This window comes from Scatophagus argus, chromosome 14 (assembly GCF_020382885.2).
Source record: "Scatophagus argus isolate fScaArg1 chromosome 14, fScaArg1.pri, whole genome shotgun sequence".
NCBI classification, from domain to species: domain Eukaryota; kingdom Metazoa; phylum Chordata; class Actinopteri; family Scatophagidae; genus Scatophagus; species Scatophagus argus.
Genome location: NC_058506.1, coordinates 6,825,127 through 6,841,782, shown reverse-complemented (window position 1 = coordinate 6,841,782; position 16,656 = coordinate 6,825,127). Strand labels below are relative to the sequence as shown.

The window sequence follows — 16,656 nt, the reverse complement described above, 5'->3', positions numbered from 1 at the left end:
TTTCCCCCCACCAATATTTTCTGATACCACCTTGTCAAAACTGCAGGTTGTATGCTCCATTTAATTAAGAAACAGTAATCCAAAAACAACAGAAAGTATTCTGATGTCAAACTAACTAAAATGTCTTTTTTCACTTTAGACAGTAGTGTAGCCTTGACAATTTGACCAAGGTGGGCCAAACTGACAAACAGCCAAACTGAGCCCACAGCTTATCTAAACCCAACCATACAAATCAACTACTAATCTAACTAAATGAAATAAACCAATAATGACAAATGTAGATTAACATTACACTGTTTTTAAAACAGCAACAATACCGGAGGCATCACAAGCCATCAGACTGTCCCATAACCTTTTGTATGTATCTTTTTTTATGTGTAAACCTTTTTTTCTCTCTGGATGCTATTTTTACCATATTTCTACCTTCATCTCTGGGGTTAGAGGACATGTGATTGCCAAAACTGCAGATGCAGGGACATCTTGTCATAGAACGTGGACACAGCAGCGGATATCCGGGTTCCAAGGACAGGAAAAACGTTCTTCCTCTACCAGCCCCCCAGACATAGACATGCACATATAAACAGAATACTGTGGCATTGTTAATGGCAAAACCACTCATTGCTCCCATATCTGTTTTTACCCAGAGCACTAATGCCTCAGACTCTTTGATCATTTCTCCTTATACCAACTGTTAAAATACCCTTATTCTCTCTGGGGAGGGTATATATCTAAGAAATAAATAAACAAAGATGTTCAGAGTGGGCTGAAAAAATGAGACTTCATATCAAAATACTAATTTCACCCTTTGAACTGAGCCCCTCTGGTTTCTTATCAGTCCCATGATAACTTCTTTTCCCCACCAAATTAGTCATCGTTCCCCCACTCCTCCCCATCCTCATTTCCTTATGTTTTCTGAAAGCAGAGCTCTGTTTTTCATCAGAAGGTCAAGGGCCAATCGTCTCTCATTCCTGCTTCTGAGGCACTTCTTAAGCAACCCAGGTTTGCCCTTTACCATCTTACTTCAGAGCTCTAGCACTTTGGGTTGTTCTGTCTCATTGTTCTCACCCTCATAAGTATAGTATGTACGATATAGTGTCATAATGACTGTAGTACGGCCTACATCTTACATAACAGTCAGTCCTATAGTCACAAAACGGCATTAGCAGTTTGCAAGGCATTTTTGCAGAACCGTCACTATAAAAGCAACTGAGTTGTTCTTGATTTTGAAACCCACCTTATCAGTATTTGACAGTGGAGTGGAGAAAGTCCTCAGTGAGGGTGTAAAATGTTGTGGATTGGGCAGCGCACCCTGACTTCTCTAATCTGTCCAAATAAACACTCTTCTTCCCTCCCCCTGGTTCCAGAGGTTATCAGAGAAACCCTCCACTGCTCCCCTGCCCAGGCACTAACAGCAGCCTTTAACACAGCCCAGTCCGCTTTCTCTGCATTAGGCATCAGAGGCAACACAGGATACACACTCACACACACATGCACACATTCATAAGCACTTACACACTCAATCATATCGCAAACTGGAGTCAGAGTGAGGAAACAGAATGTCAGGGAAGGAAGCGCTGAAGCCAGTGGGAAAGCAGAATTTGTCTCAAGTCTGCTGAGCTCTTGTCTGACCCGCTCCTTTACAGGTCTGAGGGAAAAGTCCAGATTCATAACAGGCACATATCTCATGATATATCTGGGAATCAGACAGAACACAAGAGGAGAATATTTTAGGTTTTGTGAAGTAATAGAGAGCCAACTTACATTTGGATACCACCTTCAAGCTCTGGATTTTCAAACAGAGAAGACATACATCAGGAGGAAATTCTTGAAATTCTCTTTGTCTCTGACCGCTCACCACTCTTCACGTCTTTCAGAGTCCCATCATCTGCTGCCACCGTCAAACTGCAGGAGGACACATCATCGGGTTAGTGAGTACACCTTTATTTTTTATTATTTTTATTTATTTATTTATTTTTGGAAAACCATGTTGAAGTTACAGAACAATGCTAATCCTGACCCCAACAAAAGGGCTCAGTTTAGGGGAACACATGATGCAGGTATGTCATGGAACTCTCTGAATGTTTTGTTAATGTGTGATTCTGGATGAGTTTGCCTTTATTTTTGGTGCTTGTCAATCAATAAATAGAATGTTACCATCAGCAAAAGGCAAATGTTTGAGCTGCTCAGTGATTGAATGGAAGATTTGCTGACATACACTCACAAACAGAACCAACTCAAAATGAAAGCAATTCAGAAACTGTATTTTAGGCCACAGGATTCTTGGCCAACCTATTAAAAAAAGAAACGTCTGATGTTTATTGGTATTTACACATTTGAAAGAAAAGACAATAAAGACAAAGGGCCACATAAATGAAAAAAACACACATTCCCAATAAGAAAAAGTCCTCTGATGGTTTTATACATCCTCGGTTTGCCACTGTGTGACTCTACTCACATTTAAATGCACTTTTGTGTCCATTCAGTAAGCATGAGCTCCATTTTCAAGTAGATTTTCTCTTTGTGGAGCATCACAAGCAAGTGAGCTGATAATGAAATTCACTAAAGTGTAATTTAGAGAAAACCATGTTCAGAGACAGCAAAAATGACCGATTGGTTGCAAAGCACATGTTCACATGGGTCTTGACATAATAACAGTGGCTGCCGACACACTCAAGAGAAAAATGGTGGGACTTGCCGTTGTCATTTTCTCATCACTTTTAATTTGTCATGTGGAAATGTTAAGCTCTGTAGCAGTTGTTGGACAACATTTGTTCTTTTAAAATTGAAGTCATAACATTGTTCTGACACTCAGATCGGTGATTAGTGAGATTTTTCAGAGTTTCCCAGCTGTTCCTGACTCATTGTTCTGGGTGGTGGTTATCCTGGACTTTGGGGGTGGGGGTCAGTGGAGCCCATTTCCTTGCACTTAGTGCTGTGCAGTTATCTGTGTTGACTTTCTGCACCTTTCACCACATTATTTAAGGAACTCGTTGCTTAATGGATTAACATTCTTTAGCTTTCCATATTTGTTAGACTGAAGAAATTCAGGGAATGTGCGAAAGAGAAGATTTCAGTACTACTGAAAATACACAAACATTTTCTGGATGTTTTTTCAACATCAGACACAAGTGCAAACACTTAAAATACTTGGCATCCATTGATAAATACACAGCTTATCTTGATATTGTGATATACAAATTCAGTTTATGCAGATTTTCCTCAGATGCAAACTTTAAGTCCAACCAGCAGGGTTAGGTTCATCAGCTGCATTAAGTTATTGTGCTAAAACTGTGTTTCTTGCCTGCAGCTGAGACCATAAGGAAGATGAGTCTGTCACGCAACGGGACGCTGGAGAAGACAGTGTCTGAGCAGGCCCACTCTGAGCGGGGCTCCCCCTCCAGAGCGGGGTCAGGGGTCGTGGTGCCTCCTCCATACTCCCTGGGGTGCAACGAAGCCACTGACCCCCCCCTGGAGTTACGGGGCTCTTTGGACTGCTGGGCATGCTCTGTGCTGGTCACTGCACAGAATATGATCATAGCGCTGATCAACGCCGGGCTGGCCAGCATTGTGTTCGGCACCATCCTCACCCCTGCTCTTACAATGATTGTATTCGGCTTCCTCTGCCACTCCACGGTATGACTCTCCTGTGGAAATTTTTTCCTTCGTTGTTTTTACAGACAAAATTGTGACTGGGCACAGGTTATAAGTCAGTAATGGAAGCAGTAAGTGAGACTGGTGCTCACTTAATTCCAAACTGCATACTTATAGTACATAGTCATAAGAAAACATGTCGTAATGGATGGTTTCAAAGGTCAAGATACAAGAACTCGTTTGTGCTGACAGGAAGTAATGTAGACTGTCAATCAAACTGGGATTTTAGGAATGCCATTTTTGTTTTGCCAGTGATTTGATACTGTTTTCCAAGATCTTAGTGGATCTTCCCGGTGCTTAATTTAAATATTTTGCAGCTGTTTGCACCAAGCTGCTCTGGTTTTTTTGTGCAATGCATTGTGGGACTATAGTGTATCCCAAATGCACATAGTGTGTGTATTCTGGCATGTGTGTGTCCTGTATATTCCTTGATTTTTTTTGCATCTCCTCCTTGCTCTCCAGGTGCAGCCTCATGGAACATCTCTGTATTGCTCAGACCTGCTGGATGACACCGCCTGCGTGGCTCTGCTGGTCGTGGGCTTTCTGCTGCTCACTCCTCTGCTGGTCCTGGCACTCGCTGCCTACTGCCGACTGGCCCGACACCTCCAGCTGGGCATGTGTTTCATTCCCTACAGCCGCGCCGTCTATAAGAACCTGCCCGCCTCACACCACCGGCGGGACGCAGGGGGCTGCTGTGGTCAACAGGGTGCTTCAGAGAGGGAGGGAAAGGGTAGTGTGTGGGTGTAAGAGAGGAGAGGAGAGGAGAGGAAGGAGAGGAGAGGAGAGGAGAGGAGAGGAGAGGAGAGGAGAGGAGAGGAGAGGAGAGGAATATGGTTGTAATATCTCTGTTTAATGACCAGAATTGGGTTGTTTGAGTGTGGACCTTTTGTAAAGAAAATTGAAATTTTATTTCTTTAGCTAAAGCCATTGTAAAATCGATCCTATTTCACCATTTATAGTCATTGTTTAGTAGTCAATATTGCTTTTGTATACAATTTCAATGTATTAAAAGTGTTTTATACTTTTTTATAATTAAAGTATCGCTTGATCTTCCCAGCTTTGTGTTTCACACCTGCATTGAGCATGATAGACTCTAAACTGAACCAGTCTCATTTAAAAAAAGGAGGTGAAGTTTAAGACACTAATTTTGTCCCATGCAAACTACTGTACAACATCTTTATTGTAAGTCTGTGGGTTTAGACTGCAGCACATGTGTTCAGAGTTATCAGAATGTAAAGGCATAGCATTTGTCTGTGATTTAATTCCACGGACACTTCATGGTTATGGCAGATAAATATGTTTGTAATTTTTTGAACATCTTAATGACTGTGTAACATGGAGGTACATAGCTCATGGGTTATCATCTCTTTATTCACACTGGCCATTCAAGTTCCACTTAGAAGCAGCAAACACACTTTGTGTTAACAGAGATATGTCACAGGCTAATGTTTCCATTCTGATTTCTACATGTCATATATGAATTGATATGTACTTATGCATTTAACTTTTCAGAAATGTGTTCTTATCAAATAATACATATTTTTTTAAGCAATCTAAGAAATTTCAAGTCAGACTAAGTAACTGACTTTGGTATCAAGAAATTACTCAAACCAAAGGAATTTATTCTTGACTTCATTGACCTCTACTGGTGACTTTGATGAATTGCATATTTTTTTCTTGCATTCTCAATTAATGCCAAAACAGAGTCTTAATTTTGAATTCGCTTCTCGAAAAATGTCTAATAATGATAAGTAGTTGAAATAACATTCAATAAAGAGTTCTATTTTTGTGATAAATGTTTATGTTCAGACATTTTTGTTCTGCCCTACAAAGACAGAGAGAAGCAGAAGCAGTGAAGATAAAGGGTTTAAAGTTTTCAGGCTGGACAGCAAACAGTTGAACAGGAAGAACGGTTGTAATTGTTTGATTCTATTGATGATTTTACCACCCAAAATCATTCTCACTGAGCCTACACATTAGCTAAATAATGCAGATACTGTGCTCTTCCTTTGGATAATCTTCACAGATTGCTCAGAGGAACTTCAATATCTATTAACAGCATGTGCAGGAGTTTGATTATTATTTACTGCCCATAGCTGATAGGAAACTTTTGCTGAGTTTCAGTCTATGTCTCTGCAGTAAATGTAGCATTTGGAATTTGTTCTCTTTGTGCTATTCATGTCTGAATTTTCTGTTTGGACCAGAGCAACATCAGCTTGCTTATTTTAAGTCACTGCTTTCTTCTGCTTATTTCTTATTTCTTTTTCTTTCAAGTCCATCAAAGCTGACTCCAGACCAACCAGCAGGTCACCGGGTCATGATAGCTACCAAATATAGAGCAGCTGTGAAGGAAGAGTGAGAGTTTTTTTGTTGTTGTTGTTTGAAATCTATTACTTCTCAGGTTTTACCTCCAACTCATTCAGGCTTAAAAACTCAAGTAAACAATCTGGGATCATTAATATCCATGCAAGGCTTGACATTGTGATGTTAGACTACATAACTAACGGTCAACTCATGTCACAGGATCTAAAATATACATTGCTTTGTTAAAGAAGTGGTTTGGAGCAAGTTCTGCTTGAGTGCTATTACCCTTCAAATCCACTAGATGATAGTAGAGACACAGTTGAAGACAGCATGAGCTGCAAAGTCACAAATAAGTTTGAAATCAGACCACTGGAAAGAGATATAAAACCTTTATTCATATATAAATTACAAATTTAAGGTTCGGCATGTGTTTGTTTTAAACTTGTGTGTTCCTTTAAGATGGTGGATAAAATGTTAAAAGTTAGGTTTTACTGTAATATACCTTTAATAGATCTGCATTTCACATTGTAATGTCTGGATTTGTGTGTTTGTTGTCTTCCTCGCCTGAACAGTCGTGAGGTTAACAGGGTTGGTTGTTGATATTCATTAATAATTTGTGGTGTGGGGCTTTGTACGGAGCTGTGAATGCACCAGGTTCCAGGGTACCACGTCCTTCGTTATCCACTTGACCCATGATAATGTAGTTGAGACCTATTGGAAAGGAAAAAAATGGCCAGCAAGACTGATCAGTATTTTTGAGTCAATGGAAATGCTAACAATCTGCGGTGTGTGTCCAAGACCCTCGTACCTCTGCGTAACAGCGGACATTTCTTGCACTGTGACAACAGCCTAACTGACATGGTCTCTCCAACTTGGGTTATAGTCAGTCGACCTGCCTTATAGGCCTTGATGAGGGAGATATTAACAATAAGAGTGCCTCGGGGCCCAGGGGCCAGGGAGGTCACCTTCCCGGTTATCACTGAAAAAAAGGAGGGCTCAGTCAGAACACAACACTGGAGTGGTTACTTGTTATTGTATATGAGCTGCAGTCAACTTACCAAATTCACTGGCACAGAAACTGGTCTTGATGGTTCCATCTCTTTTACAGGCTTTGGCGCATAGAGGATTTTGAGGCACTAAAAACATGAAAATGCACATTAATTGCACATCTTCTGCACTTTGACACATGCATAAGGTGCACACAACTCCACCCACCAGGTCTCTTTCCATTTGGCCTTACGATAGGCACCCTCCTTTCCTGGCCTGTGGTACCTTGTCCCCGGTCTCTAGTGGGCTTGACTGGTTTGGGTCTCTCAGTAGGCACATATTTGGTGGTGGGGACAGGTGGCTGTGCAGTGGTGGCAGGACGTTTGGGTGCAGGAGGTTTGACTGCAGGTTTGTGGGGGATGGACCTCGTACCAGCTCCTGTGTCAACAGCTGGTACATGAGCACCACGTCGGATGCTGGTATAGTAGGCTAGGAACCCATCAGATGTCACACTGAGGTCAGACACGAACTGGACCAGTAGCACATTAGTACTGGAAATAATGGGCCTAGACAGGAGATAGGATCAAGGACCAGATGGAAATTTAAAAGTAGCTGATTTCAAAATAACTTTAAAGTCCAACAAACCACGTTATTGATACCTATCACTTACTCTGGTGCCTGATCGCCACAGTATCTTCCAATCAGACGTGAATCATCTTTCTCTCCACCATTAAAGAATGCCACATAGTCAAACCGACAGTAGGTATCAGCCTCCAAGACGAACTTATCAAATTTCACCTGGATTACCTGTTACTCAAACAGAAACAGACACTGAATGATCACAATGTGTTTTCCTTGTTGAGTTTGTAAAAGACTTTGAAAGGTATTTGCATGTTGGGAATGAGTGTGCCGCCAACCATATCAGGCTCCACAGTGATAAGCCAGGAGCAGCTGGTTCCTGGTGGGTATTTCTTGTCGGGCCAGTTGGGAGTCTTGATCTCTCCCTGGGCTTTTGTTATCTTCCCCCCACAGAACTCTTGGTCTGAAACAAGCCGTACATATTTTTCTTCACTTTTCACTTTTGAGGTTGGGGATGTTGATCATATGTTACACAGGTCATGTTTATCTGAAAGTTTAAGATATCAGTAGTATGATTAAGAGCTGGTATTCTTTATGTAACTGTTACTGTCAGGAGAAACAAAGATACTCATGAAGGAGATGCATTGTGTAAGCCCACAGGTCCTGAGTTTGCAGACTAAGTTGGCCCCTGCCCATTTCATTACCTTTGTTTCCATATGTATATATAACTAACTGGGTCCATGGCGAACCTGGTCATTTTTGCTTTTGTTACAGCAGAGATAAAAAAAAATGTTTTAAGAGAGAAAGACAAAACAAACGTTCCCAGCTTGAGTCAAACCAGGGATGTTGCAGTTCATGGTTGTCACCAGGGTGACTATGCATGTATAAATAATTTAAATAACAACCATCTGTATTGGGTATTCGGGTTATCAGTCACAGACTTTTTTGCACCACTTTTAAGTAAATAAATCTGATATTTATTTAAAGGATATTTAAACCTTGATCATACCCTTTGTATAAAATATGGGGGAAAAAGCTACATTTTCTGACCTCTGCAATGGGAAAGAATTACTGTTTGATGAAAGACACCAACAGAAGTTTTCACTGCAGTCTTGTTTTATAGTCTTTAAGTAACCTCTTTATGAGCCAGTAACATTAAAAGATGAAGGGAGTGAAATGTCATTAATTTTTATAAGAAAGGTAAACTAAGTTAACTGTGCAAATTACCTTTGTAAAACAGGGACTAGCAGGCTGGGGGAAAGCAAAGCTGCTTTCCCTCAAATTGCTTTCTTCCTCTCTACTGTCTTGCTTTTCTCTTTTGGCAGCCTGACTTTGGTTTCTTGAAAGACATCAAAGTGTTTGATTCTGCTGCGAAAGCATTGGCACAGTTATCACGTTTTGAGACAACCCGTGTGTGGAAGTGTATTAAACCACTTTCAGTTCTGAGAGGCTTCAGTATGTTTATTCAGCCATGGATAATAATTTAGTAACGAGGCTGATGATGTAAACAAATAAAAACTGATAATAAGGACTAAATGTAAATGTAATGTGGAACCAGGGAGGAGTAGAAAGCAAGGATGTAAACAGTACAGTGACTAAGAGTGTTAACAAAACCCTGAAATATTCAGTACCATTTGCAAATGCAACATCATTTATAAATAACTAATGCTTGATTGGTGGTTAATAAATCATTCACTAATTAATATACCGACCAGTTATAAGCCAATACTGAGAACAAATATTGGGTTACAAAGTTGTAAAAAATCTCTGTCCTACAAGCCCTTGCAGGCTGGACACATCTGTATGCACGATATAAAATAACAAAAAGAAAAAATACTCAAAAATGTGAACACATACCATCTATGTATGGTTTGGCTCCACTGAAATAGGCCACAAACCCTCTTCCCTGCGTCTCTGCATCAGACACCATCTCCAACATCATGGTGTTTGTGGTTGAAATAAGAGCGCCAGGCCGGAAAGTTCCACAAAAGCGACCTAGTTTTTGCACCAAGTTTGAATGTCCATTGTAAACATCCAGATAGTCGTAGCGACATTGTGAGTCAGCCTCCAAGTCAAAAATGCGGAAAGAGAGCATGACCACGGTTCCCTCTGGAACCTGGAAACCAGAGAGATTATGAGTCAGACACTGAAAGACTGAATGAGAAAGGAGTCAACATTTAGACATGTTGCGGGTTAAGTGACTCACTGTGATACGCCAGGTACATTTGCTGTTGGGTTTGTAAAAGCTTGGGAAACCCTCACTGCCAACAAAGCCTGAGTCTGCAACCAGGTCTCCTCCACAGTGGAACACCGGCCTATGGTGAGGGAGACAGTAAGACAGTGCAGACAGATTAGTGGTAGTGTAGGACTATGAGACAATAGAAATGCATTAATACAAGTCCACTGAGACTCTCAAGTCCACCAGACAAATGTTTTTGACCGACTTCCTTTGGCGGCCTGTGTCTAAAATCTGACTACTAATGTCCAATAAGATATTGCTGAATTTACTGGAAAAACTGAAAAAAAATCCCTACAAGTTATTAGTCTCAGGCTGTTTTTCCACTTACAATTGATTTCCCTATTTAATGTTAAGTTCTGTTGTAAGAACATATTAAGGTGAAGGTGATTTATATTCAACAGTTTTAAGGTGTTCATTTAATAGCCGCTAACTACCTTGTCAGTGTTTGAACTTCAGTACAGCTAACATTACAATAGTTGCTTAGTTCAGAGTTGGCAGGGTTTTGATGGTATCACAGTATTTTTCTGTGGTCACTCAGCTAGTTAGGTAGCATTAGCAGCCTTGCTAAGCTAAGAGAAAGTTAAAGAGGTTTGTTACTGTGTCACTCTTCTGTGTTTATTTAGCAGTAGCATTAGGTTAAATTTAGAATTATTGTTATTACTTAACAGGAACAAAGTGGCAAACCTTTGTGGTCAGCTGTTGAGCATGCTAGTTAGAAAGGGGTATGTGATTAGCTCAAAAGTGAGGGGGCAGTGACTATTGACCAAACCACTGTCAATTGACATTATAAAATAAGAACAAACCTTTAAAAAGTTGTGTTTGATATAACAATATCTAGCCTTCAATGACAAAAATATATCAAAAAGCCTAGAAAAATAAAGTGAAAAACAAAACAAAAACAAACATTATTATTAATAGACTCAATAGTTAGGCTATTAAACTGACTTCTCATAGTATAAACCTTTTGTTGTTGTGCACTAGAATAACATTTGACCACACTTAACTGAAGCTACATAATCTTTAACCACATATTTATCTAACCAAGTCACCCGGAACTTGGTTAGATTAAGTTAAGCCACATCTCATCACAGAAAAATCTGACTGGGTGCCATGGTTTAAAAATGTGTACTACAGCATTAGGGTCATTAAAATAAAGAAGCATAAACCAATGAATCTGTAGTTCATGTTTTTTTTTTCAGAAATAGCTGACAAGCACATTTTGCAGCTGACAGACTATTCCAACTTCACAGTCACTGAGTCACATATCATAAATTTTGTTGCTTTCCAAGGCTCGTTTCACAGAAGGGAAAATTACTATTTCAGGCTGTTGCCAGCGGGGATGCATAAGACTCATTCGTATATTCATGAGCCACAGAGAAAATGCCTGGTTACTGTGACGTTAGTGTGAATTTTTTGGCATTTACAGTTTGTTTGTGAAGTGTAGAGTTGCTGTTTTTCCGCTCTTTTGTGAAAATGCTGTTGCTTAACTTTTCATGACATTTCTCAAGAAATAAGACAGTTAGAAAGCATTTGTCTGTCATCCCTCATTCTGCAGTAGTAAACATATACTTAGATGCGATGGAAAAAGTGTTTCCCACAAACTACGACTTCAGACAGCAGAACCCCAGCAAAGTCAGACGCTTGCTGATTAGAGCCAAGATATCCAGAGCCAGAGCCAAGAGGCTTTGATTCGACCCCACAGGCAGAACCAAAAGCATTAACATCTGGCTCAGCCACTGCAGACTCAGTGTGTCTCACATCATGAGCCAAAAACCAACAGGACATCTCTGTGCCCAATCAAACTGTGATCTGGAAAGAATTTACTTACAGAGACAGGAAAGAATTCAGTGTTTTACAAAGTTGCATGCTCTTGTGAACTCCACTCAATTCAACTCAAAGAATAGGGTCGTCACCTCATTAAGGCCACAAAAAGGAAGACTATCATTCATTCCAAGAAGGCACATTTCTCCCAACATACACACTGTCCTCACACTGCAACCTCACCTGGTGTAATTGGTCTGTTGAGCCTTCGTCCATCCTAAACTCAGCGAAAGGAACAAGGAGAGACCCAAGATGCTGTCCACATGCATCATGATAAAGCGTGCACACAAAGCAGAGCGGACTATTGCAGAAGAGGAAGACAGCAGGAGGCAAGAAGTGTAAGATGAGGGAGGGAGGACGATAGCTCAGATGGGCGGAGTGTGGAGTGTGGAGGAATAAGAGGGGGGAGAGAGAGTCTGAGAACTGATGAAGAGACAGACAGAGATGCTGAAAGGACAATGGCAGCAACAAAAAGCCATGAGGGGGGATGACGTGAGTGGGGAGGGAGGTGAAGGTTTTAATTAGAGCCAGATGTTTTTCCATAATAACCTTGGTTTCAATATAACATAGGGGGCATCTGGGAAAGAAGGGCAAAGGGGAGTGGTGTCAGAAGTTCTGGCTGATGTTTTTTGCACATTCAGAAAAGAATATCTTTTCACAGCAGATGTTTCTACTTCTTCACATGGTTGAAACATACCATAAAAAGAAGCTTAAAACTGGCTCTGAATAGCTGTTAACCCCATTAACGTCCATGCTGAGCGTCTGGCTGGTCGTTATGCTGGGTGTACAGGTGGGAACAGAGCCTGAGGCTCTATGGGCTGTAGCAACCAGCTAGTAGGCCTGTAAATCTTTACATTCCACAACAGCATGTATTAATTTACTGAACAGGATCTTGTCTTAATTATTTTACTTTAGCTGTCTAGTACAAATAAAGTGCAGACAGGACCTGAAAGAAGCTCTAATAGGAGCCGAACAAAGACGTATCATAAAACAAATGATCTCTTACCTTGTTTCCACAAGCCCCAGGGGCTCCTTTGGCTCCGTAACATTTGAGCCAGAGAGCATCTATCACTCCACCCTATCCAGCAAGGCAAGAATAACACTCTAGAGTAGAGAGTATTTTTTCTCTGTTAAGATTCACAAATGAGCCAACTTTCTGGCCTGAGGCCTCCAAAGGGGACACTGTTACAATAATCTCTAATGTCAGCCACTTTTGCAGACCACAGCACTGCAACACCTTGATCAAAGTCTGGGGCGAGCTGGATGGACTGCTCATGAAAACACAGTTTTTGCTGAGAGATTCTTTCTCCAGTTACATGTGGCATATGACTTAAGCTGGCTTTTTACTCTGAGATCAAACTTACAACCTTCTTTCAGGTTTTACAGCCTGCCTACAGTAGTCTTGGTGCTAAAGATAAAGAGTACTGGTTTTCATAGTCAGCCTGCTGTGCTTTGTTTGTGTTAACCCGAAGTCCTGATAACAGGCAGCAAAAGCAGGAATGCAGTGACGTGCAGAGTCTGCTGGGGGGCGGACAGCATCTGAGTGTGCACAACTGTGCAGCCACTGCCATTATGTGTGGGAGTAACAATGACCTTTACACTTTACAGCAGGAATCCAAGCCAAGGGTGTAAGTTTCTGCAATAACTCCTGACGAATCCTTCAAGCTAGACGTGCATTCCTTCTGGAGAGTCAGTGGGGATGGCAGTGGGGGAGTAGATGACTGTTGTGAGGGAGGAAATACATGGGTGAAGAGAGGAGGGGTTGGAGAAATCAGAGAAATGGAAAACAAACTTAAAACGTTGTGACAGAGAGGCAGTTTAACAAAGTGCAAAGTTGTTTTTGAATGAACCCTGGAGTTATATCATGCCTCTCTGTGCCAACAGATGACTGTACTCCACACATTCCCGCTGCAAATTACTCTTCCGTTATGTCTAAAATAATCCCTTACATTTATAAAAAACACATTTAGACGTGACACTGCAGCGGAAAACAGAATGAAAACTAATGCAGACAGATGTATGAATCTATCTGACAAGGTGAAGGACAGAAACTGATCTTTTGAAAACAATCCTAGACCCATCTGTTCTCTGTAAACGTGGTTCCTCTCAAATTTACTCTGTGCAGAAAAAAAAAGACCTGTCCTCCAATTATGTGGTGCAGTACAGTGGGCCAAATTTCATCTGACCTTGGCTGTAAATAGAATCACAAGCACAGAGATAAAGACTTGACAAGAATTACAGGATCCTGCTTTTAATCCTTCAAGAGAATTAGAGATGGAGTCAGACACCAGGAGATTCCAAGTACGAAAGTTCAACATTTGTCATCGGTTTCTAACAACATCCGGGTTTGTCTCAAAGATCAGCTACTCTGGGTTTCTAAAAAGGGAAGGACAATAGCTTTTCCTTGGATTCACTTCATCGTGCAGCCCATGAGAAAGTGTGATATTGTGCATTCAGAGTATGGACAGTGTGCTAAACAGCTTGCAGCACCTCCTTTCGCATTTACAGGATGTTGCATTGAAGTGGAATCTAACTTTACACACCACAGAACACACTATGGACGCATGTGTTTGTCTAGCAACTCCAAATGTAAGCATACATGTTCACACGTAATGCAGTGAGCTTTCCTTCATCTTTCATGGCAGCTACTCAGGAGACACATCATTTTTTGCCATTAAGTCCATGGATTATAATGACAATATCATACCTAGTAAAGAGAAATGCTGTCACAATGGAAACAGCAATAAAGCATCTCATTTTTTCAAGAAAGACACAAAAATGTGGCATGTTTTCAGAGAATGAAAACCAAAGTGGAAATTACAGACAACTGCATAGTCATGCCTGACTTTGTTAACTATATGGATGACTAATTATTGTCTTCTGGGAAGGCTTTCCACAAGATGTTGGAGTGTTTTTGTGGGAATGTTTGCCCATTCATGCAGTGGAGCATTTGTGAGGTCAGGCACTGATGTTGGACCAAAAGACCTGACTCACAATCTCCGTTCCAGTTCATCCCAAAGGTGTTGGATGGGGTTGAGGTCAGGACTCTGTGAGGGTCAGTCAAGTTCTTCCACCCCGCTTTGCTTTGTGCACTGGGACACAGTCATGCTGGAATAGAAAAGGGTCTTCCCCAAACTGTTGCCACAAATTTGGAAGTGTAGTATGATCCAAAATGTGTAAAGCATTAAGATTTCCCTACTCTACGTAAGGGGTCTAGCCCAACCCCTGAAAAACAGCCTCATAAAGAGGTTTGTCTGGATACTTTTGTCTATATCCTGTACATGAATGTGTCCATACTTGACACTGGTGACACAGTGCCACCTGGTGTCGAAAACTTGAAACTACAGTTTGGGCGGCGGAGCTCCTGTGTGAGAGGGTGGGATTAATCATCGTGGTTTTCACTGGAAAAATCTTTCACCTACTCATATATTGTTCTGTATTTCCATTAATAACACTGTGATATGACCACAGCCGACGATTCATAGTGATGACAGCTTTGGCTAAAACCATTTAGTAGTAGTCCGGTATGATGCGGGAAGACAAATTATTTTATTTGAAGCTTTAAGTAGTCAGTCAGTCGTGGCGTGTCTGAAGGGAAACAGAAAGAAATATCAGCGCTGCAATGTGTCAACTGTCCTTCTTCAAGCACGGAAAATAGCTAATAATGCTTTAAATTAATTCCTTTCGCTGTTTACTGGCATTTTTCAGAATTGTAGGCTGTATGTGTGTTTGTACGGTGTATATGGAGCATATTCATTACGGACTAAAGTCAAAGCGAAAAAGACCAGGGATTACGGTAGACTTTGTCCCTGTATGTTGACACAATCTACGGAACCACGCTTTTTATTTCAAAATAAAAGTCAGCAGTAGCGACGTTCACTGGTGGCTCTTTCATAAGAAATAATAGTTAGGCTTAATTTTAGCTTTTTTCTTCTGTTATTACGCGACAATACTACTATTACCATTACTAGGTATGGACTAGACATAGAATGAACCAGAACACTGCTCCATCATTTTGCATGACAGTGGAGCCAAATGTTATGGATATGCTCCTCTGTTAACTACTCCTAATGTGCTTTTAACTTTGATGTAGTATTGCATGAGTCACAACAGAGGTTTAATAATGCTTCTCTATGAGATTTGTGCTGTTATAGTGATATAGACTTCAGTGATAATGTGACTTTTCATTGGAGAAAGATGGGACTAAATGCATGTACAATTTGTGTGCACGGATATGTGGACCTGAGCTGTATGTGTGTTAGCCTGTGTGTGTGTGTGTGTGTGTGGTGCGAACAGCTACTGTAGGAACACAACACTGTGTCCATGTGAGGGATGTGCTCGCTCCAGGCTCCAGGTCTCCATGCATTTTAGAAACACATTAGGATAAATTCAACAAAGAGGTTTATCTTTGTGTTGGTAATAAATTTATGCTTATTCACACAGGTCAGATAAGGTCCCAGAATTGCAGTCAAAATTGCATCTGCCCATTGTTGCACACCCACAAAGCACATGAAGCACACACAAAAGTACAAGTTGTCATAGGTACTGTTTTTCCAATATACATATATTTCATGATGTTCATCAATATAATAAGACATTGATAGATTTACACTACAATTATTTTATGTACTTTAGTTTTTCATTCAGTCTCCTCTCCTTTACATTGAGTCAACCTTGCTTAGTTTCTAATCCCATACCAACTGACAGCACAATAAATCTATCAATAAATAAAAGCAAAGGAAAAGAAAAAGATCCAATAAAACTGAACACATTGCCCATGATCCTCCAGTCCTGTCCCTCCTGTAAGGCCAGATGACCAGGGGCAATATGGACCTTCATCCCAGAAACCCCAGTCCCAAAGAGAAATCAAAATCTTTCCTCAAAAATAAACAGATTTGAACAAAAAATATATCGTGTAGATACAAACAGCAATCTGATGTAAACTGCAGAATCATTCTAAGCATTCTGGACAATTGAAGTTAAAAATACTTTTTTCCCCATTAACTTCCCATTTTCTTTACCGTTACCCATCAGTGCTTACACACAAACATTTCAGTGACATCTGGAGTTATTAC

The 16,656-nt window shown here is 40.7% G+C and overlaps 2 protein-coding genes across 5 annotated transcripts; one reads left to right on the top strand and one right to left on the bottom strand.

Moving 5' to 3' along the window:
- The first annotated feature begins 1,394 nt into the window (after window positions 1–1,394).
- Window positions 1,395–4,707, top strand: tmem88a (transmembrane protein 88 a). 4 transcript variants are annotated; one of them, XM_046411139.1, is made up of 4 exons: window positions 1,395–1,928; window positions 3,308–3,633; window positions 4,114–4,398; window positions 4,458–4,707. In XM_046411139.1, the coding sequence occupies exons 1-3, from the start codon at window positions 1,685–1,687 to the stop codon at window positions 4,396–4,398; spliced, it is 855 nt and encodes a 284-aa protein (XP_046267095.1). In that variant the 5' UTR covers window positions 1,395–1,684; the 3' UTR covers window positions 4,458–4,707. The 4 variants fall into 4 exon arrangements, with proteins under 4 accessions (XP_046267095.1, XP_046267094.1, XP_046267093.1 ...); XM_046411138.1 differs by having other exon boundaries at window positions 4,443–4,707; XM_046411137.1 differs by having other exon boundaries at window positions 1,396–1,928; window positions 4,463–4,707.
- A 1,622-nt stretch (window positions 4,708–6,329) lies between these two features.
- Window positions 6,330–11,921, bottom strand: pcolcea (procollagen C-endopeptidase enhancer a). The gene is made up of 9 exons (XM_046411136.1): window positions 11,765–11,921; window positions 9,728–9,836; window positions 9,379–9,637; window positions 7,860–7,984; window positions 7,613–7,749; window positions 7,171–7,508; window positions 7,014–7,091; window positions 6,764–6,934; window positions 6,330–6,666 (listed from the first exon to the last, which is right to left on the bottom strand). Exons 1-9 carry the CDS (start codon window positions 11,851–11,853, stop codon window positions 6,536–6,538), a joined length of 1,437 nt encoding a protein of 478 aa, XP_046267092.1. The 5' UTR covers window positions 11,854–11,921; the 3' UTR covers window positions 6,330–6,535.
- Between the last annotated feature and the right edge of the window lie 4,735 nt (window positions 11,922–16,656).

Coding starts and splice junctions, on each gene's coding strand:
- pcolcea (XM_046411136.1), bottom strand. CDS start 11,853: ATGATGCATGTGGACAGCATCTTGGGTCTCTCCTTGTTCCTTTCGCTG. Junction 7,509..7,612: donor TGTGGCGATCAGGCACCAGA/GTAAGTGATAGG, acceptor TCTCCTGTCTAG/GCCCATTATTTCCAGTACTA. Junction 6,935..7,013: donor TTTCTGTGCCAGTGAATTTG/GTAAGTTGACTG, acceptor CCTTTTTTTCAG/TGATAACCGGGAAGGTGACC.
- tmem88a (XM_046411139.1), top strand. CDS start 1,685: ATGATATATCTGGGAATCAGACAGAACACAAGAGGAGAATATTTTAGG. Junction 1,929..3,307: donor GAGGACACATCATCGGGTTA/GTGAGTACACCT, acceptor TCTTGCCTGCAG/CTGAGACCATAAGGAAGATG. Junction 3,634..4,113: donor GCTTCCTCTGCCACTCCACG/GTATGACTCTCC, acceptor CTTGCTCTCCAG/GTGCAGCCTCATGGAACATC.